Below are 24,847 nucleotides of genomic sequence, written 5' to 3' on the forward strand. Positions count from 1 at the left end.
CTCTGGCGGGCCGGTTTTGGCCCCCAGGCCGTATGTTTGACACCGCTGTTCTAAATGATGTGATAAGTATGACCACTGATAAGTATGCTATGAATAAAGCATTTAAAACTGCATTTATGAACTACTTACTAATGTCTGTTATTGTAGGAGTGATGCCTTGTAAATGATGAATCAAGTATTTACTAGTGCTTTACTACTGCTTCATAGTGTGCAGCTATTATAAAGTGTTACTGTTTTTTTTCCTTTCTGTCTAGTCGCTTACTCCATGCTTCAGTCCAGATGGTGGCAGCAGTCCACCTCTAAACTGGTTTGCCAACTACCATTAACAACATAGGCAGACTGAGGACTGGACACTGTGGGTTAAGGGACATTCTACAGGGTTATGTGAGTGAAGCGGGATTTCCTGGAAATGGCTAAATATAGTGCAGGAGCATGAAGAGTGTTGTATGGGAGAGTGACAGAACTAGATGTTTTGTCATTCTCTGATAAATTCTTTTTCGGCCATAATGAGAACCACCATCTGATTGTGGAAACAGTTTACAGTGTATGATGTAGTGCTGTGCACTTACATCTGAAACGTGGTTGTTGTAAATAATCTCGTCCTGTGGAGGGCAGTATTGCGCCCACTAACGTCAGAACGACCACCAATCAGAAGCAGAAGAAGAAGGAGAAGGCGGAAGCGAGGAAGTCCGAACAACTGAAATGGAGTTTGTAGTGACAGCGGTGTCCGTGGTGTTATTTATATGCCTGTTATTCATTATTCGGTTATATGCCGTTGTGAAGACGGGACCAAACCGCCTGCCTGGAGGCAAAGGTCGGGTCTCTGTTCTCGTCGTTGCAGGATCAGGTAACGTTAACTACAGCAGTAATGGTTCATCCATACCTGGTACCTCCACCGTCGTACAACTTAAAGCTGAAGCTTGTTACATACTCCGTTAACGTTAGGACTCACAACAGTTGTTGTCGAGCAGTGTTTCGGGTAACCTCTTTTATACACAGCCTATATGGTTGTAATTCGCAACTGGGAGCAACAAGAGTACCTCTGTACCAATATTAAGCAATGTATTTGATACCGAGTTGGAGACTGAAAACATATTGGGTGGAGATTAAAACTGGTTCCATGCAGCCATATTTCTGTTAAGTGGGCTTACGCCACAGGTAGATGTGGGGAAGGTATTTCTCTCCTGAAAGAGTGATTAGTTAGTCAGAAGATGTATGAAGCTGAGTGCTGAGCCTTTGTCTCCCCCCTCTGGCTGTCACAGGGCCCGTTCAGACCTAGTATTGAGACCCGATCTGGGCGATCGGATCAAGTAAAAGACTGGTGTGAACACCCCCAGGACGCATTGAGATGGCATGTGACAGATCCGATCTCTGACCACATTTGGAGGTGGTCTGGGTCACATGTCTCTGCATTCCAGTGCATCCTGAGTCACATTAAAGACCACCTATACTCAACAGGGGTGCACCTGCTTCAGCTGAGTTTCGCCTCATTCATTCATTCAGAAAAAAAAAAATACGACCTATAATAAATGATAAGTGATGTCTTCACATTAGTAATGAGAGCCTATAACAATATTATGTCCTTGTAGCTGTTAACTAACTAAAACTAAATAAATCTAAGAAAGAATTTACAAATGAAAGTATTTAATATGAGTGCATGAGTGTGAGATTCTGTGTGTAAAGACCGATGTCTTTATTTCCCTTTATTACCAGAGATTATGGTGCAGGTCTATCTAACGTCAGGGTGGAGATTAATAAATAATAACTGTGCCAAAGTCATGACGCACACACATAAAACAGCTGTTCTTGTTTCTGGAGCAGTGGTAGAGATCCATTAGGGACATCAGCTGTTAAAATGTTCTACTGCGCCCCAGATGATGTCGGGGTTTGTTTACATACAAAGCGCGAAACTGAGATTGGATCTGGAGACGCATTTGGAGATGCACGTCAATGCCAGGTCTGAACACACGTACCTAAAACTGGTTACTTGTGATCGTATTGCTCAGATTGGATCTTAATGCAAAAGTCTGAACAGGCCTTGTGACTACTTGTGACTCCTTGCTGGCAGAGACCGTGGTCTCTTGATTTGCCAAGTCGGCTGGGGACAAAGCTCTTGATTTGGTTTCGCGGCAGCTCAGCAGCCAGAATTTCACTTTACGCTGGTTACTGTGTAACTGTGTTCAACTTGATCAGCACTTTGTGAACTTGTTTGCCAAGGGTTGATTTATGTCGATAAAGATCATACACAGCAGCTTCAGTGTAAAGTGATAATAGTTGAAAAGAGATGTTGAAAAACCTGAACTAGAAACAGGGATAAGAAGCTTACACTGAACCAAAGGAAAAGTCAGAATGTTGTCTTGAAAGTGTGTGTTGTGGCTGACACTACGTCGTCTTGTCTTATAGGTGGTCACACCACAGAGATCCTGCGGTTAATGGAGTCCCTGTCAGCAGCCTACACACCTCGACACTATGTTATTGCTGACACGGACAGAATGAGCGAGGAGAAAATCTGCGCCTTTGAGAGCTCTAGACAGTCGTCACACTCAGAGCTACAGGTACACAACCTTTCACAGTCATAGATGTGTTGGTGACAGGGATGTGTCTAGGGCTGGGTGTCGTTAACACACTGTGGGAGCACGCAGCCATCATATCGCTCCAGGAGGAAGCAGGTTCTGTCTTGTAGAGATTAACATAGTTTGGTTTGAAAAGTGCAAATCAATTCCAGATCAACAGCAAAGGACCTGAGGAAACAGAAATATCTACAGGAAGAACTGGTATACATTTAGAAAATAGATGGAATAATGAACAAGGAAGATTACATTTATATATTAAAGCAACATCTCAATCCATCTGCCAGGATTTTAGACCTCATATGGGACTTCCAACTGCACAATTGCCTCAAACAATGGGGGCATGTTCGGGTCAAGTAACCCCTGTTGTATGGCAGTGTAGTCAAAAGTGTAGACTTGCTTGGTGTCGTTGTTATATTTGAGACAAATGGTGACGTCTTGTTTTACAGTTCTCCATCTGGCGGATCCCGCGGAGCCGGGAGGTGCGTCAGTCTTGGAGTTCCTCTGTTCTCAGCACCCTCAACGCCTTGCGGTACTCCTTTCCTCTGGTATTCAGACTCAGACCTGACGTGGTGAGTGGATCAAGAGACTGTCCACAGCAATATGTCTCTGTAGCCTCACACAGAGCGTCACACATTGTTTGATCAAATTAGTTACGGGTTGGCAAAACACAGGTTACATTGTTTTTGGAGCTAGATCTTAAGTATTTCTTTTTTTTTTTGAGTCACAGTTTCATTTAGTCCATTTGTAAATGATGCGTAAATATAACGCCGAAAGAATCTTCCTCACAAAACATTAATTTATACAACTTCTGTCTCATTATTAGACTGGTAAGTTATTGAATATAACTTTAGTTTTAGGAGTATGCGTTGACCTCTGACAGCCTTCACTATTTATTTACCCTAATGAGGCTCCACCTCGGCACACCGAGACCACAAATGCTCTCCCATCATGGTCATCTTTAAAGGGGAACTACGGCCGCGTATATCGATATAGTGGGAGTGATTGGGGCACCGAAACGCAGCCTTCAAATAACACATTATCTTCTAAACTCATTAATTTCACCAATATTTTGTTATGATACGCTAGTGCTATTCCCCGTTGAGTCCGCAGCAGATAATGCTTTATTTAGAGGCTGCGTTTCGGTGCCCCAGTCACTCCCACTATATGGATATACGTGGCGTTCCACTGGAGCTAAATATCTTCCGAAGGACTAAATATGACACTAAAGTTATATGGGTGAGTAAACAATCGTATTTTATGCCAGAAATAAGGTCCAGGTTGTAAAAAACCATAGTTCCCCTTTAAGACCCCATCACAAAAGCTGTTCTTCTCCCTTTGGAACGCAGCCACATACATGAAGAAAAGCGCGAGGGAGACAGCTGGGCCTTAAGTTACAAGGCTACGCACGTACTGACGTCCCAAGCATCTAATGGGACACCGAAACCGAAGTCATATCCCTGAAATATGACTGCACAAAACTGGAGGAGGAAGACTCGAGATGCAGCCAAGCAAATGTTTTCCATAGACCTGCCCTTAAATGGGGACCCCAGCGTCTTTAGTGGAGTGTACTCTGAGACCAGCTGGAGGAACATGTGTGACTGCCTCATAACGTCCCCGGATCACACTGTGTGGATGCCTCAGCTACTTGTGAATGATTTAAGGTCACGCAGTCATCCAGATATGTCAAAATCCTCACTTTAACCCGTAACGTTGGTGTCATTCTTAGTCCTTCTGAAGATACTTAGCTCCACATCGAGGGAGTGACCGGTTAAGTGGCCTCAGTATTCTCCACACATTTGGAGAATGTGCACAGATCCAGGGAGTGTCCCAAGGGAGGATGGCAGTACTGAAAAACTCCCTTACTTTACAGATATTTTCTGCAACACAGCAGGACGGAAGCATAAAAATAGATCTGTGTGCGTAAAATGCAATCGAGTGATGGAGGGCGGTGTCAGAACTGGAGCACATAACCCCTCCTCAGCGAGGAGTCCAGCCAAGTCAAGCCAGGACAGTGGTCTGTGAGGAGGGGAGACGGATACATAAAAACTGGCGCGTCCTTGTTTATTAACACCAGAAAATGTGACATTGGAAGCTTTAGATGGACACTCAACCTCGGCCAGCCGGTCTCAGCATGAGAAGGCTGCTGAGGTGGAGCTGATCAAACACTGGGGATGTCCCAATCCAGGCATTGGCCAATCCAGGCAGTACCGCACTGGGCAGCCTTGGCTCAGTAGGTAGAGTGGGTTGTCCTTGAACCAGAGGGTTAACCGTTCGATCCACACAACATGTCAAGTGGTGTCCTTGGGCAAGACACTAAACCCCCAGCTGCTCCCAGTGTGAATGTGTGTGTTTGTGTGAGTGAATGTGTAGATGTGGCACAGTGACTGTGAAGCGCTTTGAGTACCAATAGGTAGAAAATCACTATATAAACACAAGACTATTTAGTATCTATACAAACCATATTGCAACTGGTTGTCTACTTATTCAGGAGATACAGAAGAGCAAAGAATGCTAAAGCTGGTAGACGGGAGGGAGTGTAAAACAATCCATGTTTAGTTAAGGAGCCAAGTAGGACATCATCTTAATATCACTCTCCCAGTAACGATGATGGAAGTTTGGTCATCCCATTTGACCTGCTGATCTGTTTTTTCGTAAGAATGTCCTTCCAATTCTAGGTTTTTCTGATGTAATTTGTCACAGCTAAGAATAGATACAGTGTTATAGATGGTCATTTTGATAAAATACGCTACACCACTCACTGGGGGAAGACTCAAGATAAACGCTGATCTGAGTCCCAATCAGATCTTAAACAAAATTTCTTTCCCTGGAGGTTCATAAAGGTATTTCCTATCTTACCTGCATTCTCATTTTAATCTAATTTTAAAAGTGCGATGCCGTTCTACTGTCTGTATCCGGTTGGCCTTAGGCAGATGGGTCCCTCCATATGAGCTGGGTTCTGCTCAAGGTTTCTTCCTGTTAAAAAGGAGTTTTTCCTTGCCACCGTTGCCTTCAGGCTTGCTCTGGGGGTTTCAGGCCGGGTTTTTGTAAAGCGTCTTGAGACGATTTGTATTGTTATTGACGCTATATAAATAAAATAGATCCACAGATTCCACCCGAGTTTTCCCAACCTTCTGCGCACTTTTACAGGCTCCCCTCAAAGCCTTCCATTCTTCCTCCACGTCCTTTACACCTACAACTACAGGTCTGCTGAGCCAAATTGCCACCTGGTGAAATCCGCAGATGACACAGTCGTCTTGTGTCTGCTCCCTGGGCCGTTGCAGCACCATGGTCCTTCTCTTCAGGAGTCTGTGGACTGGTGTGACAACTCCCGTCTGGACCTCAATGTGAGCCCAAGACCAAGGAGATGGTAATGACCATCTTTTAGGGCGATACCTCAAGAAATACCAGCAGCGCCAGTATTCGTTGAGGATGCTCAACTCACCTGGTCCGGCAAGCAAATCCTCACCACGTTTTTCCTTCTCCTTTACTACCACCTGGCCCATCAGACCATAGTCGGAGCCCGCTCTAAAAGCATAGTCAGATCCCGTTGGACTCCCCCTCAGTGCCTCTGGCCTCTCTTTATCCTGGAGGATCACTCACATTCCTCATCTGAGTGGCTCCATTCCGCTCAGGCCGTCGGCTTTGCTACCCAAACGGATTTATTGATATTCTGTAGCTGCTGTAGCTTACATTTTTAAATCGGCTTCATTTCTAATTATGATGATGAAAGCGTGTAGGACCATGCTTTAAAGTGATTAAATGTGTTTGAACAGATGTCTACTGAGTACAAGTTTTTGGAAGTTTCCAAACTATGAAGTTAGAGAGAGAGAAAGTACTTCTTTAAATAAGGAAACTTCAGTGTTGTTGCTCAAACCAAAATACAGTATTTGTCACATGCCTTCTGCTAGTGGCATCAAAACAGCAAACATGCGTGTTCCTTTGTCATTTGAGAGATCTGTCACAGGAACGGCCCGCGACGCTGCTTTCTGGGCTGTGTAAATTCCTGGAAATAAACTCACCCCCTTTGTTCTGTGTGTGTTGTTTCAGGTGCTGTGTAATGGTCCAGGGACCTGCGTTCCCCTGTGCGTGGCAGGACTCCTGCTCGGAATTCTGGGAATGAAGAAAGTCTTGATTGTTTATGTTGAAAGCATTTGCCGGGTGCAGACACTGTCACTCACGGGGAAGATCCTGTATCCAGTGTCAGACTATTTCTTTGTGCAGTGGGCCTCTCTGAGGGACAAGTACCGCAAATGCATTTTCCTTGGAAGAATAGTGTGAAAATACCCAATGGACACACAGTTTAACCCTCCAAGGAGCAGTGTCACCCAACGCAGAGAGGCATGAAACATAACGGTGTGTGGAACACAAACCAAATCATCGGTTTTGATCAGTTTTAATCGAATGACTGTTACAAACGTTCCCCTAGAATCAGGCTTTGACCCAGGAGGTGGGACCTTGGCGGTCAAACATCAGCTGGGGCTGGAGATCTCAGACAGATGCGTGGAGCCAGCCTCATCAAAAGCCAAATACCCAGAGAAGCCTTCACTTTCGGGTCTGCAGCTTGGACACCTTCCATGAGGGCGTAGTTGAGCTGTAGCCTGATGTGCACCTCCTGATGCAGAACTTGGCGACGATGCATGTCCTTCTGCCTCTGACCACCATCTACTCAGACTTCTCTCTTTTTTGTGTTTCCACTAAAAGTTATTCAACGTGTATTAATTTACATCATGCACTAATCCATTTGAATCGTCTTTATTTGAAGTACACATTTGGCACCAAATGAACATGTTCATCAGGAGGAACCATCAAGAGTTGTGTGGGAAGCAATGTGCAAACAGCTGCAAAGATAAAGACAGCTGTAAAAAGGTTTTAAAGGTTAGCAGCATGTAGCTCATGTTTATGTGCTTATTAGACCATTTCCGTTTAAACCGGTTGCTTTAAGGTGCTCCAACTTTATTTATATGTGCTATAACATATTGTACATGTGGGATTATTTTGAAAGACATGGATATATGGATTCATTATGGTACATGAGGGTATTTTTACTTTCCGAAAATAACCAATAAGAAAGAAACCTAGAAACTTTTCCTGGTTCTCGGTGTTGGAGCAGCAAGTCATTTTTAAACCGCAGGTAGTGCTATTAACATCATCAGATGTTCAAAGTATTGTCTTGTGTTGCGTTTCGGTACCATAGCCATACTGTTTGTCTTTTCTTGTGCTTTGCCTCCTGGACAGAAACAGCTCTGAGACAATACGTTGAGTAGGAGTAGGAGGAAGGAAGTGAATGAACAAAATGAACCTGCTTGTGTCGGATGTCGGGAGTCTGACTGAGACGTGCACCGTTTCATATGATGATAGATGAAGGTTTAATACTTCCTTTTGTGTTCACGTTGAGATATTCTTAGACTTGGATAGACTTTATTCATCCACAAGGGAAGTTGCTTCTCAACTCACGCTTGATTGTCTTCCAAATACTGGTTCTCTGTGTAGCAGGTAGTGAAATGCTACAGTAAACAGAAGTTTGATGAAATTACTGATTCATTGAGCTGGAAAAAAAATCCCAAGGCATGACAAGACAATGACATAATGTTTGTCTTCGGAACTGGTTACGCTGTAGTTGAATCCATAAATAATAAACTGCAAACAGTACAAAATGGTTGTAAGTGGTTCTCTATATTTGTACTTGTGTCATAAAAAGCTAAATATGCTATAACTTTGGCAACAGGTAAGGCCTGAATCCCTCCTAAACAGTACCTTTATGGCACAACCAACTCTCTAAGTGACAAGAGGAAACTGGTACAGCATCGAATAGAGCAGTGAGATCCGAAGAAATAAAACGATTTTAAAAATCTTAATAGACAAGGAAAAAAATGTTTAAGAAAGAGTTTCACTGACAGGCTTTAAAATTGGGCTGGAATCAAACTGGCAGATTGCAACACTAACTTCTAAGTATCATGTTTACATTTTAAAATGATAATACAGTAACACAGATAATATCATTTAAATATCATTTATCATGTTGAAAGGCACTTCCTCATTTGCCCCAAGTCCATACAAGGATCATAATTCAAATCACACAATAACAGGTAAATTACTATCATAGAACATAAAACCAGTATGAATACACCAATCAGGAATAACATTATGACTACCTTCCTAATATTGTGTAGGTCTCCCTTGTGCCTCCAAAACAGTTGTGACTCATCAGAGAATGGACATGGGCCTTCTGAGGGTGTCCTGTGGTGTCTGGCAACAGAATGTTGCTAGTGGGGGCCTTTGAGGGGAGGGGCCTCTGTGGAGCATCCCACATACTTGATCAGTTTGGGATCTAGTGAATTTGGAGGCCAGGTCAACACCTCCTGTGCTGGGGATAGCTGCTGTCATCAAGGAGTGTCATTGCTATGGGGTGGGGGTGTCTATGTAACATCCACACGAATGCCAGAACACTGTATTGTCACAAGATGGTCAGCGTTATTTACTTCCTTCTGTCAGTGGATTTAATGGTGATCAGTGTACACTGGCTTTGAACAGGGTTACATGTCTATTGTCCGTCCAAAGACTTCTCCACTGTCCAGGGGTGAGTGAAACTTCATTTTTGAAATTGAAATGAAGTGAATCAACAACCTGTAGACCTGAGGCTGAATGGGCAGAATACCTATTAGTTTAAAAAATAAAAAATAAATCTAAACATTTGAGCAAAGTAAAAAAAGCATTACTGTATAGCACTGCCAGAGGTGATCCTATACTCTGGGTCTTTTTCCAGAGAAGCCCCAGGGTCGAAAAAAAAAAATAAAAATGCACAATTGCCTTTGATCAAATGACAGTCATGTCAATAAGAATGATGAGACCGTGCACGCAAACATCCGTGTATTAGATCAAAATATGTAAGATTAGATTAGAACTTTGTATGGAATGCTCACATTCTGGTTCAACTGGTTGCACACAACCCTTCGTGGGGCCCCTTTCAGCTCACATGGTACAGAAGGGCTGCCCTTTGCAAGCCATTACATCCTGTCAAACCTCTTCACTTCACTCTTCTCTATAGTGGCCTGAGCAGGAACACTTGATGGCCTTTAAAGTCCTCATCAAGTCTATGTTGCCAAACCTCTACCACTCATGCAGATGCTTGCATTAGTATCCCATCCGTAGAGAGGAGCATCGAAGGAGGGCCTAGGTGTATCAGAAAAGACTGCTCTGATTGGCCGGTGTGGCTGCTTCAATCATTTGAGGACATCTTTCCAAAGTGACCCTTCCTATCCTAACACAGAGTAGAGATGGGATTTATGGCTCTTCAAAGGGAGGCGGATCGTCTGGATAAGTTCCTTTCAAAGAGTCGTTCAAAAGAAACGGCTCATTTTGATATTTATTTATTTTTAAGATGCCAGCCTCTGGATAACTCATTATTTCATGGAAATAATCACTGGGAGGAATGATGGGGTAAGATTTGGATCAGAATCATTCAAACTAAGACATCCCACTAATATATAATCTGAGATATCTGAGTTTGAATTAATGATTCTAGGTAGATACTTTATTTATCCCTTGGGAAATTTGGTAAAAAACTTCATCCTAGACTGATTACAAAGGTAAGTACAAATGGAAAGGATGAGCATGTGTGTGCAACTATGTGAAACACAACAAAAAATAAAACTAAAGAACTGCTTGCAGCTGCGACAGGGTTCCCATCGTTCATTTGAAAGAGCCGGCCAATAGACTGGGTTCGTTCGCGAACGTCACAGCTCCACCACAGAGAATATGCGCTTCGCCGAGCAGCTGCATTGTGGATCCTAACGGGATACTTCTCCAAATCTGGCTGATAAAGGGACCACAAATAACAACCGCCTGATCTCCTCGGATATCTCCCCTCTGTCTGCGGGTATAAATTGAAGTTTACGCGCAAAACCAAGAAAATGACTCACTTTAACAAGGGGCCAGCGTACGGACTGTCCGCTGAAGTGAGGAGCAAAGTAAGTGTCCCACTCATTGTCTTGTCCGCCGCGTCTCAAAGAGGAGAACATTTGAAAAGTCGAGAGAACCTTGTGTCGGTGCTTTGCTGCTGTCGGGGTTTGATAGACACGACCCCGCGGGCACGGCAGCCCCTCGGTCTCGCTTCCACGGAGAAACGCTCCTACAACAAAGTGCTAGTTTAACGTAGCATAGTTTGTAACTCTGAACCTCCCCCCAAAAAAGAAATGATCTGTGCATCAGCAAAGGTAGAATAAAGAAATGCATGCCAAGTTTAAGAGTCGAAAAGGAAGTTCAGCTTCTAGGCTTTGACGAAGAATGCTGTCTGACAAGACTGGAGGCAATCAGGCCTGCGCCACTTTTTTCCATGAGTGATGGGAAAGCAGCTTTTTCTCTTTGTGTGTGAAACGGATGGCACGGAGTTGGAAGTTTTCCGCGGAGTTGAACTAGTCGGATGAACTTTTGTTTTTCTGGTTATATGATGCACCGCGTGTTTGCATAGAAGGGCTAAAGGAAGTTTGGTGATAAAAGTGGGATTTTTAATTTTTTTTTGTTCGCGTTACAGGAAGCTGGGTCCCCTTTTATTGACCCAGTCTGCTGCCTGCTTGTCTGTGTTTGGATGTGCTCTACCGTGTTAAATCGGCTGCCACGTAGCTGCAGCTTTATTAAGGCGCTTGTGTTTTCCGAGAGAGCGAAACGAGGGGCCCTCCGAGTGTCATTGTTGCCGTTTTTTTTATTAGAATGGAGACGTGAATTCAAGGTGCCGGAGTTGCTGAGAACTGTCGTAGGAAATGTCTGAATGATGACATCACCAGGAGCAGCGCTCAGGGAGCAGACACAGCCTCATCCAGTTTCCATCACTTCTGTCTTCACTCTATTCTTCCATAAAATCACCACTTCACACGATAGGGATTAAGCTCATTTGAAAAGGAGAATGGAACACGATGCTCTTTTTCCATTTCGTCAAGCGTTAAACACAAATGATATTTACTTTAAAGGGGAAACTTAACTAAATTAGTATTTTCTCAGTCGAGAAATCTGGTAGGCGACTCCATCCTGGTTACTGGTGGCAACAAACTACAAGCAATACAACAAGTTTGCTGTTGGAGGATTTAAAAACTGTATAACAGTGCTGTGGAAAAGTAGTGTCTTTAGCCAATCAGTAACATTGAAAAGTTGAATTTTTTATTTATTTATTTTTTGGGTCCAGATTAAATTTTTTTTTAAAAAAAAGACGCGGAATTGCTGTAAGTAATGTTGCCTACTTCTGTGTGTTGACATAGGCTGTATATAAATATGGACACTGCATCCCCACTTTCTTGCACTGGCCATACTGGCACTAGTTACTGGGAGATACGGGTGACGTCATCTTTGCGGTACGATCTGAGGGTGGAGCCACGCAAAGCTGTGTTAACGATGACCCGCCCACTCTTCCGCCAGACCTCAATCGCGTTTTCGTGAAATTCAATTCAATTCAATTTTATTTATATATATCAATAACAATACAAATCGTCTCAAGACGCTTTACAAAAACCCGGCCTGAAACCCCCAGAGCAAGCCTGAAGGCGACGGTGGCAAGGAAAAACTCCCTTTTAACAGGAAGAAACCAGCACTGCGCTCTGTTCTGCCTCCACCAGTTACAAAGAAATGTTAGATCATGCACTGTAGTTATTTATTTGTTTTTTCCAACTATCGCAGTCCCACGGGACCGCTTCACGGAGCGCTTGGCATGGCAGCTTGTACTCATCATGATGTCACATCCTGTTTTTATTGACAACATTATATTAACTACCTAAAAATTTGACGTGTATTTTAGTGTTTTAGTTTGGCCCAAGTCCTATCCACTAAAATGTTTGGGGGGGGGGGCTTATGACCTATACCACAGCCAGTCACCAGGCTCTACTTGTTTTGGCTTCACTTTTGAGGAACTGTTCCATCATCCATCTTTACACAGTCTATGGTGTTGACAATGAGGACACAGTCCACCTATCTGAATAAACTTTATTGGACTGAATTACAAACCAGCTAAGGACTTGATGCTTTCAGGCTTGCTTGTTCTCCACATGGTGGCTGGTTGTGAACATAAAAGCCTCGGCCTAAGCTCACGCAGCTTCAGACATTTATTGAGTTCACATGTTTACTATAATTTACACAGTGTTTGCCCAGCTTTCAAAAGCTAACCCTGATAACACGCTACAGCTGATAGCAGTAGGTGTACTGTCAAAAATATGGTTGGGCATTGTTTTTTTTTCTTTTCTTCTGCTTCTCAGTACTCCATGATTCCTGACATTGCAGAGGTGTCAGGTTGGGTTAGGATAGGGACTTTTGCTAAATACATTAAGCAAAATTTTCAATGCAGAATTTTTATTTGTAACTGAGGAACTTTTGTCTCCCACTATTGTCTGTGTGAATAATTATACAAACATTATTGACTCTTGACTCTTTCAGTCCAGACTTACAAGTAGAAACCACACCTATGGTAATTCATGTTTGTCCTGTTAGTCACTCTCAGAAATATAGAGTACTGGACATAATATTTTTGAAGAGGGGGCTGCAGTAGCCTTGCTGATGCTTGTGGCATTTTGAAGTGATTTAGCACCAAAGATCCACAATGATACTTGCAGCCACTTTCAAAATAATGTGGCCAACGGTTTTCTAAAACCTGATTACATCAATCCACACAGGTTTTATGCTTGCATTGGTTTAACACAGCAGGTGTTTGCTTGGATTTGATGGCCTCATGTTCACTGCTGCTAAAACTAACTTCTCTGCAACCCACAGTAAAGAAACTGTCAGAGAACATCAATATGCGAAGCTCACACTACATATGCCGCCTCCAAAATTCTTTACGGTGGGGATGGTGCGAGTGTACTCTGATGACCTCAAGTTTTCTTTTTGGTCTCATCAAACCAAAGAACTGTCTGCCAGTTGGCCTTGGAGTCGACCACATGCCTCTGTGTGAAGACTTAATTTCTCTTTGCCAGTCTTCCACAAAGCTTTGACTGGTCAGTAACATGTGCAACAGTTACATCCTGATTCTGCGTACAAAAAATCTCTCCCAGCTGCTGAAGCGTTTAAGTCCTTCGCAGTGCTCAAAGTGTCCTCGTGGCCTCCCTCACTTGTCTCATTCTTGTTTGGTCCCTTGATTTGTGTGAATGACCAGCTCTAGGCAGATTTACAGGTTTGTGCCATGTTCCCTCCATTTCTTAAGGATTCATTTAACTGAACTTCAGGGTGTGTACAGTTCTTTTTTTATTGGTTTTTGTATTAATCCATTGACTTATTCTTTTTAACAACCTGGGAGTGTTCTTTTGTCTTCCTGTTAATGGACTTTCCAGACTCGGGTATCGTTATACGAAAGCGTCTTCATCACACATTCACTGCACTCACAGGTAATCTTCATCTCGCTAACCGTGAGGCTGTCAGTTCTATCAAGCACCAATCAACTGAACCTCTGTTGAATTAGGTTAGTCACTTTATCATATCAGTAAAACCTCCTTTGTCAGGCTGCATGTAAACAAAAAGAAGAGGACAGGGGACAGGCAAGGGCTTGGGGTCCATTGTGATCAGTAGCCCATGCTCTTTTTCCATCTGCAAACATCACATTCATGAAATTCTTCAGCACAAACCCATTGATGAGAGCCCCATCCAGCAGGCCCTCAATGCACCACATTTCACTTTTCACTTTCCACTCTCCACTCTGCTCAGTAAAGTGTTTTTCCAGCTTGGGCAGTCAGGCATGCTTTTCATTTATTTATTTTATAATTTTTTTTGTAATATGCTTTGTGTGGGACAACCATGTAAATAAAAGGTAGATTTGGATATTTACAGACTATAGTTTATTTAGATCAACAAATAGTTTTTTAATCTTAAAGAAATTAAATTATTATTTAAATTACCTAATTAATCAGCATTGTTAACATACAAATTACTCATGGACAGCATGTGTGCATCAGAGTAAAACAGTTAGAGGCTGTTGATTGCCTTCCCTGACTGACTTAACATGTCTGCTGCGCGTAAGAACTTTACTACGGAAAATGAAGTCGGTGAGACAGGAATGTATAAATTGTGCAATGTGGATGTCTGGAGAGGTGGTAGTAGATGATTGTTATTCAATGATACCAATTTGATTCGCCACCAAGAATAACACACACAAACAAAAAAAAGGAATGGGCCGAGTCCCCTCAGGCAAAGGCTGCACTGAAACAGTTTATAGCGTTGGATGATCAGCCCATTTTTACGTTCATTTTTCACATTTTTACCGTCTGTTAGAGTTTCAGGAGCCAAGGTACAAGCTACCTACTCCTCAATACATTAGCTTTGGCAACTTTATTTATTGTGTTTGCCACACGGTGCACACATGATCTAGGAAAATACGAGAAAAAAAAAAAAAATAAAGGACATTTTGTTTATTTAGATCAGATCGGGACTGTAATTGGCCAATTAAAAGATCGGTATCAGAATTTTTAACTGGCCTTCTTCGGGATAACCCTACATTAGCTGACAATATTAACTGTCATTTCATAATAAGGAAAGCGTACATGAACAGTCTTCCAGTATTAATCCATTAATTTGGTGGGTGAGTTTTAAATCCGCTATTGCAAAAACCTTGTTGATCAAGACGACCCTTAACCTGCAGACTATAATAAATTACAGACCAATCTCTAGTTTACAATTGAATGTGTTTATAATGTGTTAGTACAAATTCCTTTTAGTGCCACAAATGTTTTGGACTCGCGACACCTGTTTTTCTCTTATTGGAAAATTGCTATCACTGAATAAAGCAAGCAGTAGCGTAGTGTCTAAACCATGGACTGTATATAAATATGGACAATGCATCTCCACTCACTTGCACTGGCCAAACTGAAAGTTTCCCGGGGATACGGGCAGTGCCATCTTGCGAGTTTGGAGCCAGAGTCTGCGCAGTTCGGTCAGAGAGTGGAGCCAACTTACCAGAAAAATGACACACTGCATCAGCATTAGATTAACTAACTAAAATGAGAGAAACTATCCTTGAAAAAAGATAAGTATTGTATTTTAGTGTTTTAGTTTGGCCCAAGTCCCATCCACTAACATGGAGGAGGTGGAGCTTATGACCTATACTGCAGCCAGTCACCAGGGGGAGCTCTACTTACTTTGGCTTCACTTTTGATCTGTTCCACCGTCTGTCTTTATTTACATTCTGTTGTATAAACTGGTAAGTTTTCCAGTTTTGTTAGACCCCATTATTTAAGTTCTCTTCTGGTAGTTAATCTACAAGAACTCTTAAACACCTACGCAAAATGTATTTAAATATTTTAGTATAGACAAAAGAGGTGCTAGATATATCAAAATCAATATCAGATGAAATAAAATCATCATCATCAAATAATAACCTGTGAGATATTTAATCACTTCGTTCTGCTCATCCAGCTACAATCACGTAGCAAGCCCATGATCCAGGAGCTTCATTGGACACGTTTTTCAAACGCACACAGTTTTGTGCCGATGCTGTTGGTTACAGAGATGAAAGCTGTTAGAGTTGTGTCTGGTTTTCTCTTCCAGTGGGCTCAGACTTTGGCCTCTGAGGTTTTCTCTCAAAAGCTCAGATTAATGATTTCCTCACGAGGAACAGATTCATTTTTCAGATGCCTACTTTCCTGGCAGTCTTTCATTAAATTAACTGATGAAAGACGTTGAAAAAAAAAAAAAAAGAAACCCTTTTTTACAGATTAGGTCTTTGACCACTCAGTGACAAAAAAATGCTTTCAGGCCTGGTATTATGACCATAGACCTTTAACTCCAGTATTCCACTGAGGCAGTTCGGAACATAACATCCTCTTTGGCCTTTAACGAGAACAAGAGGGGAGGGCAATGAAGATTGGATTCTTTGTTCTTTGCAAGACAAGCCAAATTTGATACGTGTGTGAGGCCATGTTGGTAAGCAAGCTAACACAGTGTCTTTATTATGCAAAGACCTTAAAGCTCTTGTAGTAGTTTTAAACTCCAGTCTCACGGTCACTTTTGCTCATCAGGAGGAATAATTCCTGCACAAAGCAGGAAATGTTGTTCTGGTGTCTGTTACTGGACTATGTTATCTGCTGGCATGATGATAGCCCATGTTTTCCTAGATTTGCTAGTAACAGTCAATGTCACTAAGATCCCAGTTTTTCTCATTCATTAAGCTTTCATTCATTGATGCTCCTGACCTGAGCACACTTAATCCACATGGCATTACAATGCTGCTGCATGACTGGCTGATTGGATAATTTCATAAATAAGCAGGTGCACAGAGGGCCCTTATGAGATGATTTATTGCAAATTACACAGCATTATTGAACATTTTGGAAAATCGGCTTAATGAAAAGTGAGTTCTTTCTCCCGAATAGAAATTGTTGGGTTTTGCTGAATTGAAATGACATGTACTACAAATTGGCACATTTCATCATTTTACAAAACTTGATACATTTTATCAAGGTTTATTAAGTATCCCTGGGGAAAAAAGGATCAGTTTGGCCAATGCAAGGAAGTGGGGACGCAATTAAAATTATGCTGCATTTGCTGTATGCCTTATCCATCCTTCTCTTCTCCATTTCTTTAATGGGCCAGCCTCAAGCAGATGGGTCCCCACATATCAGATGGGTTTTTCTCAAGGATTCTTCCTGTTTTTTGTTGCCACCACCAGCATCTTAGTGCCTTACTCTGGGGTTTTCATGCTCTTGAGACAATTTGGCTACTGACACATTTTTTGTTATTTTAGCTCTTTAGCAAAACATGCTGACATTACAACTATGTAATGAATAGAGACTTCATAAGTACTGAATCTCAACTTTACTTTGAACTGAAGACTCGAACCCATGGACGTCACCAAAGAATGGATTTCTCCTTTGCTACGATTTACCAGGCCTTTACTGCAGCTGCCTTCAGTTTCTGTTAGTTTGTGGGTCTTCCTGTCTTTGGTGTTGTCTTGGCTAATAAAATGTATGCTCGATCAAGCGACTGACTCAGCCACAGCAGAATATTTCACTTTTTTCCCTTTGGAAGCTCCGGGATGCTTTCACTGATTTTGGTCATTGTCCATCTGTTCTGGGAAGCAATTATGCTTCATCTGTCTTAGAGATGGTATACACGGAACACGGAACTTATCCAGCTGCTTCTGCCCTCGTTCACATAAAGAATAAACACCAATGTTCCTTGCCGTTAATATCAACTTTGAACGCATGTGTGTTCCAAGCATAGACCGTATAAAGATGGATGGCAGAACAAAAGTGAAGTAGAGCTCCCCCTGGTGACTGGCTGTAGTATAGGTCATAAGCTCCACCCCCTCCATGTTAGGACTGGGGCTTGCGGCAAACTAAAACGGTAACATTTATTTAGAGTAGAAAAAAATGGCAGAAATGTGGGCGGGTCATCAATGACACAGCTCTACGTGGCAGACTCTGGCTCCAAACTCACAATATCGCGCTGCCTGTATCCCCGTCAGTTTGGCCAATACAAGGGAGTGGGGACGCATTGTCCATATTTATATACAGTCTATGGTTTACAGCAGCAGTTTCCATGAAAATGCCACTTGGATTCAAGTCGAGACCTGTCACCTACTTATGATGAAGGCAATACAAAGCAATACCGCACACCTGTCCATGAAACCACTTTTGAGTCAACTGTCCAATCATGTTTGCACCCTTGTAAATGAGGGGGACTACATATTTCAGTCTACATTTTTCTTCCCCTTTTCCTCCCCCCACTATTGCAATTTCCCCATTGCGGGACTATTAAAGGTTTTCTCAATTCTCAATTAAAGAGCTGATACGGGAAACAATAATCAGCAACTCTATAGTTGGGAGAATGATGAAAGACAGTGTTGTTTCTTGGCTTTCACAACTGGATCCGGACCGTCTTCATGGCAGTTGGCAGCAATGTTGAGAGCTAAGTGTGTTTGCTCACAGATGCAGACGGGGGCTGGGGACAGGGTGTATGGTCAGTTAAAGAGGTGCAAGCCTTTACTGAAGTATATAAGCAGTTGAATCAGATTTGTGTGGTGATTCTGTACATGCAGGCTTTCTGTCCCAGAGGCTCTCTCTCCGCTCACTGCAGATAGTGGCTTGGTTTTATTAACCCTAAATTGCTGCCTATTAATGACTGATCAGTTCCAACACCCTAACCCTAACCCTAGTGTCCCAGTAAGCCAGTGACCGTGAACCAACATGCAAAGTAGCAGAACATCCCCCAAGTTTAATTCAGCCATCATTAAAGGGGCTTAGTAGACCTAGATTATTTGTTTCTGAAATGTAAAGCAGAGTTAATGATTATGTTTAATCTTTCAGATTGCTCAGAAATATGACCATCAAAAGGAGGAGGAACTCCGCTTCTGGATTGAGGAGGTAACAGGAATGTCTATTGGAGAGAGCTTCCAGAAAGGCTTGAAGGATGGAGTCATTCTGTGCGAGTAAGTTACGTTTAATTTTAGGGTGCATACTTGATTTAGGTTTAGGTTCAGTTAACATTAGGAAATGGTAGAATAAGGGTGAGTGGCAAGGTAACACTCCAGGATATTAATGTAACTTAATGAGCTATGTCCTTGAACCTTTTTTCTTTACAAATGAAATTGTGAATTCGGCACTTTATGCTGCATGGGATGCTGACATACCAAATATAGTAAAATGTTTGAAATGTGAGATGGAATTTGTAGTACAACATATCCAATGCAGTAATATTGTTAAGTAGATAGATGACATTATATTGTGATAACATGTCGTGTCTTTTCTTTCCCCTCAGATTAATTAATAAGCTGCAACCTGGCTCAGTCAAGAAAATCAACCTTTCACAGCTTAATTGGCACAAGGTAAGACCCGTTCTGAATGGGAAACGGTGTGTAGGGCTTTCAGTTCGTCTACTGATGTCAACAGTCATTTAACCCCTTGCACCTGGTACTGGCTCTGAAGAGTGTTATGTGTGTTTTAAACCTAAAAACAGCAACTATCCAAGCGCATTGTATTCCAAAAGTGTATTTTAGTTAAAAAATAACACCCCTGTAAATATGAGGGACAGTCAAAATGTTACGTAACCGCGCAGTCCACTCTGCATGACTGGCTGATTGGCCTGGCTACCCTCCTGGGTTTTATTTGAAGCTTAGAAGAAGCTTCTCTTTCCATTGATGGCCAGCACCACATAGCTGGCGCTAACCAGCTAGCCTCAGCCAACAGAGAAAACTTGAGACAAACTACAAATTTGACAGTCAGCATGTCAGAGTTTCATTTTATGTCTCAGTAGTTCATGAAATCCAAAAAGAATTGACAACAAATGCAACTGATATTATTTTATTGATTCTCCATCAACTATGGACCACATGGTGACTTGTCTGAAAGAATCTGATCCCTGTGCCTCAATGCCATACATGGGTTACTCTGCCTACATCTAGTGGGGTGATGGTGGTGCAACAGATAATAAACACAATGGAGTTATCTTCTATGGAACGATACCTTTCCAAAATTGTACAACATGCCTTGGTGACTTGTTTCCCTATTTTGTTGTCAGAATCCCTTTTAAGGGATAAAAATCTTGGATAAGACGCACTTGACACACTTTGTTTATCCAAATGGCCTCGTACTATTTTTGCTAAAACATTTATAGAAATACCACAAATCCCACAAGTTCTATGAACTCTCGGTACAGAGTACAGTTTGCTGAATGAGTTCAACGGCCTCTCTGTACCTGATGTCATTGCTATCAGTGTGTTTTCTACTATCTAAAGAATTTTAGGCCAGGAAAAAGATTAATTTCTTGACTTTAGTTAATCACAAACTAATCAGGCACAGTAACAGCAACGCTTTTGCTAACACTGGGAATCCATTCCGCAAAGTCATTCCTGTCCATAGAGGAAAGGGTCATGTATATGGACCTGATAGTTTTGGAGTGTGTTTCTTTTTAGGCTTAAGAGGTTAAAGAAAGCAAATCAAAAGTCCGCATCCTTAAGTGGACATTGCTAATGGGATTGCTACTTTTGTTTTTCTTTTCTATGCTACACTTCACAGCTGGAAAATCTTGGGAATTTCATCAAAGCTATCCTAGCCTACGGCCTAAAGCCCAATGACATCTTTGAGGCCAACGACCTTTTTGAAAACGGGAACATGACTCAAGTCCAGACCACACTGCTTGCACTGGCTAGCATGGTGAGTGTATACACAGTGAAGAGGGGTCATTGTCTCGTGAGGAGCACTTTTCGTGTTGTTGTAGCACACAAATCCAGTTTCACAGTGTCCTTTTCACCAGCATGTCCTCTCTCAACAGGCAAAGACCAAAGGCATGGACACAAAGGTCGATATCGGGGTGAAATATGCAGACAAAAAAGCTCGACATTTTGATGATGAAAAGATCAAGGCTGGGCAGTGTGTCATTGGACTACAGGTAACTGTGACCTGGTAGCTTAAATGTCTTGTTACAGTAAACATTATTGTTTGTATCTTTAGATAAAACCATTTCAGGGGTTTTAGTGCTCTCAGAAGCAGGATTAACACCCACTTTATTCAGTATAGAAACTAAAATTGGACAAGTTTAGCCTTCATTTAATATTTTTAAGGGTATAACAATTTGGGCTGATAGTTGATTTGGTTTGGTGAGATCCTTTTGCTGGCCTTTTGTCCTCAGATGGGAACAAACAAGTGTGCAAGTCAGGCCGGAATGACTGCTTATGGAACCAGAAGACATCTGTATGATCCCAAAACTCAGAGTGACAAACCCTATGACCACACCACAATCAGTCTGCAGATGGGAACCAACAAAGGAGCCAGCCAGGTTAAGAGCTTGTTTAATTATGCTTTGGCGCACGTGCACCTACTTTCATATGGACTCATTTCACCTAGTGAAACAACTAAATGTGTTAGTATTAGTCCAGTTAAAATGGAGCATTTTATACTGTTTACACAATTATTGTGTTGTATTGTGGTTTCCCGCAGGCGGGCATGTCAGCCCCTGGTACCCGCAGAGATATCTTTGACCAGAAAGTCGCGCTGCAGCCGCTGGACAACTCCACCATCTCCCTCCAGATGGGCACCAATAAGGTGGCATCCCAGAGGGGTATGAGCGTGTACGGTCTTGGTCGGCAGGTTTACGACCCCAAGTACTGCGCCCCCCCCACTGAGCCGGTCATCCACACCAACGGCAGCCAGGGCACAGGCACCAACGGTTCAGAGATTAGCGACAGTGACTATCAGGCGGAGTTCCAGGAGGACGAGTACCACAGGGGTTACCAGGACGACTACACCTCCCATTACGACAATCAGAGCATTGACTTTTAGTGGAGGCCTCTGGCGAAGTATTACCTAGCGTGTTTGATCAGCTACACATCAGAGCGAGACCTCTGCTATCCTTAGTAGTCTTTTTATTCTCTCGAAGCATGAAGTAAAATGTTGACTTGTGCTTTCTGTCTTTCCGTAGACTCTTTGGTCTGAGCAGCAGTGATTGGAAGAAGTTGTTGTAGCAAAGACTGCAATACAGTCTATTTGTTTTTTTAAACAGAATATTTTTAAAGATGTGTTAATGATGCAACATCGAAGTAGTGATAATATTGCTTCATTATAGTATTTCCACGTGTCGTCCTCAACAATCGACCAGTCTATGTTTCTCCCCTTTGTACTCCCTCAGTATTCTTTCATACAGAAGACCTGCCTGGAGCTGATAGACGTAGACCTTCTTGTGCATCATATGGCATTTTTGTTTTGTTCCCCAGCTGTATTTATAGCAGTGACTTTTAATTGTAAACCAGTCCACTGTAAAGATAATGGTATGTTATACATAAATGCTATGCTATAAATAAAGTCTTAAAATCATTCACTCTTCAAGCCTGTCTATTGTTGCACAGGTGTGTTCCTGTATGCGAGTACTGAACACAGCACTTTTACAATATTTGCATCCCATTTTGTGAAAGAAACTGACCCTAACTGTTAATTTAACAATACATTTCTTACATACTTCCACTTTATTCAAAACGAGAGCTATGCAGTGACCCAGTAGATTTAAAAAGCTTCGGCCACTGTCCTGTCCAGGATCGGAGAAAACGTTAACGATGATGTTTCTCGCTTTCTGTCTTTGGCACAAACCTGTTTTGTGACGTGTTTCTGGCCCGTAGCAGTACATGTGGAGTGGGGGAGTACCGCTGGTTGTAAAGAGACAGTCAGTTGCTGCGGTTACCATGCTGCTACCATGCTCAGGGGTCTCTCTATGTTTGAGTCCTGCATTTTCACCCCGGACTCTGCAGGCCTGCACAAAGCGGCGATTATTCCTGAGCAGCGGATGGGTTGGGGGGGAGGGGGGTGGTGTGTGTGCAGGGAGTGCAGGGGGGGGTTAGAAGGCCCTTTGAATGGGTGCATTGCATTCTCATGATGCTCACTGGCTGTACACTCTCCATATGCCTCTCTCTCTCTCTGAAATCCCAAAAGAGAAGGGAGTGTTTGATCCAGTCGTCACAATGAGAGATACATTTAACCAAAAGGACACAAACTTCTTCAAGTCATTTTCTGATTTCAGTGCGACAGGCTTAACCGATTTAAAAGTACTAATGAAAAATAGTGTGCAAATATAACGGAGCAAGTTTAAAGTCTGAGGACTTCCAGTTCTTCCGGTTCTGAACGTTTAAACTATGCTTGATGCTTAAAAATGCCTTTACAGCACAAAGCCTGTGTTAGTGATTCTGCCATTTGGGCTTTTATGAAAGTTGTTTTTAACAACAACCAGTACAGCTGCATCCATCTTATCCACATTTGTTAGCATTCTCATGGCCAGTTTTATTTTGCTCTTTATTTCTTCTTTTATTAACGGCTTGGTCGCTTCTTAATCAGAGCCCTGATTAGTCAGCTGTAAAAGCTCTCGGTTCAGCAGTACACTTACACTGATCAGGCATAATATTATGACCACCGACAGGAGAAGTGAATAACATTGACCATCTTGTGACAATCTAGTGTTCTGCTGGGAAACTTTTGGACCTGGTATTCATGTGGATGTTACTTAGACATGTAGCACCCACCTAGACCAGACCAGGCACCCCCACCCCATAGCAATGACACTCCTTGATGGCAGCAGCCATCCCCAGCAGGATGCAGCCTGACGCAGACACACACACAAAAACACTTTAGGAACAACTAAAAAAACATGAAGAACAGCACAAGGTGTTGACCTGGCCTCCAAATTCACTAGATCCCAAACTGATCAAGTATCTGTGGGATGATCCACAGAGGCCCCACCCCTGAACCCATAGGACCCAAAGGCCCCCACTAACAACATTCTGTTGCCAGACACCACAGGACACCCTCAGAAGGCTCATGTCCATTCTCTGATGAGTCACAACTGCTTTGGAGGCACAAGGGAGACCTACACAATATTAGGAAGGTGGTCATAATGTTATGCCTGATTGGTGTACATCAGCTATATCTTTCCATGTAGTCAGGTGTATGTATCCATGACAGATGGATGTTTCTCATTCGTCCTTCCCTATCTCTTTTCCTGTTTGCTCAGCTGGCTTCAATCAGATGGGTCCCTCCATATGAGCTGGGTTCTACTCAAGGTTTCTTCCTGTTAAAAGGGAGATTTTCTTTGCTACCGTCTCCTTAGTGTTTGCTCTGGGGGTTTCAGACCAGGTTTCATAAAGTTTCTTTCAGATTATGTATGTTGTTATTGACGCTATATAAAATTGAATTGAATTGAATGCCAAACCATAGCCAAAGTCTTACGGTAGGTCCAGCACATATATAGAAAAATCAGCAGACATTAAACTTAAAAAGCCCCAGTTCATTCTGCCAGTGTATAACAGAGACTGGACAGCAACTTTGATTTATTGTTATGTTATCATTAACTTGTAATAAAAAAAATACAATTTTGAACTTTCATTTCTTTTAAGCATCAGAATGCGAGCTACTCGACATTCATGTTGTATTCTAAAATACATTTCTTTTGCAAAACAGATCTCAAAATAAACTAAAATAAATAAAAGTTCTAGATTAAAACGCAATAAAAAAAAATTCACTGTGCTTCAGCCTCGTCCCAGAGACAACCAGCGTGATGGCTGCATCCACAGCCACACAGGAGTGAAAATGCTGGTGGGGTCCCCTCGTGGTGCTGCTGCAGGAGGCCGGGAGCAAAGGCTGAGAAAAAGGGTCGGGTCTGCTAAATGGTCTCCTGGGCCGATTGGGCTGCACCATCTCCCCAATACCTCCAGGGAGGAGATTAGTTTGACTATTTTTGTTTCTTAGGGTATTTAGAATTTTTGTATTTCTTTATTAAGGCCTTTGTTTAGAGAATTCTCTGTGTTTTTTTGTTAGACGTTAATAGTTGTAATAGTA

General features: G+C 42.3%; 2 protein-coding genes across 2 annotated transcripts; both read left to right on the forward strand.

Moving 5' to 3' along the window:
• Window positions 1-678: 678 nt before the first annotated feature.
• alg14 (ALG14 UDP-N-acetylglucosaminyltransferase subunit) lies at window positions 679-8,377 on the forward strand. The gene is made up of 4 exons (XM_084566085.1): window positions 679-847; window positions 2,404-2,555; window positions 3,020-3,142; window positions 6,621-8,377. The coding sequence occupies exons 1-4, from the start codon at window positions 703-705 to the stop codon at window positions 6,849-6,851; spliced, it is 651 nt and encodes a 216-aa protein (XP_084422211.1). The 5' UTR covers window positions 679-702; the 3' UTR covers window positions 6,852-8,377.
• A 1,936-nt stretch (window positions 8,378-10,313) lies between these two features.
• On the forward strand, window positions 10,314-22,429 carry cnn3a (calponin 3, acidic a). Its single transcript, XM_084566082.1, has 7 exons — window positions 10,314-10,540; window positions 18,842-18,963; window positions 19,293-19,359; window positions 20,549-20,686; window positions 20,805-20,921; window positions 21,162-21,308; window positions 21,470-22,429. Exons 1-7 carry the CDS (start codon window positions 10,484-10,486, stop codon window positions 21,809-21,811), a joined length of 990 nt encoding a protein of 329 aa, XP_084422208.1. The 5' UTR covers window positions 10,314-10,483; the 3' UTR covers window positions 21,812-22,429.
• Window positions 22,430-24,847: the final 2,418 nt, after the last annotated feature.

The sequence above is a fragment of the Chelon labrosus genome (assembly GCF_963514085.1).
Source record: "Chelon labrosus genome assembly, chromosome: 18".
NCBI classification, from domain to species: domain Eukaryota; kingdom Metazoa; phylum Chordata; class Actinopteri; order Mugiliformes; family Mugilidae; genus Chelon; species Chelon labrosus.

What these genes read in the sequence shown, in the direction of transcription:
- alg14 (XM_084566085.1), top strand. Translation starts at nt 703, where the DNA reads ATGGAGTTTGTAGTGACAGCGGTGTCCGTGGTGTTATTTATATGCCTG. An exon ending in TCTCGTCGTTGCAGGATCAG is followed by an intron (nt 848 to 2,403) that starts GTAACGTTAACT and finishes CTTGTCTTATAG; the next exon opens with GTGGTCACACCACAGAGATC. An exon ending in CGTCACACTCAGAGCTACAG is followed by an intron (nt 2,556 to 3,019) that starts GTACACAACCTT and finishes CTTGTTTTACAG; the next exon opens with TTCTCCATCTGGCGGATCCC.
- cnn3a (XM_084566082.1), top strand. Translation starts at nt 10,484, where the DNA reads ATGACTCACTTTAACAAGGGGCCAGCGTACGGACTGTCCGCTGAAGTG. An exon ending in CCGCTGAAGTGAGGAGCAAA is followed by an intron (nt 10,541 to 18,841) that starts GTAAGTGTCCCA and finishes TTAATCTTTCAG; the next exon opens with ATTGCTCAGAAATATGACCA. An exon ending in TGCTTGCACTGGCTAGCATG is followed by an intron (nt 20,687 to 20,804) that starts GTGAGTGTATAC and finishes CTCTCTCAACAG; the next exon opens with GCAAAGACCAAAGGCATGGA.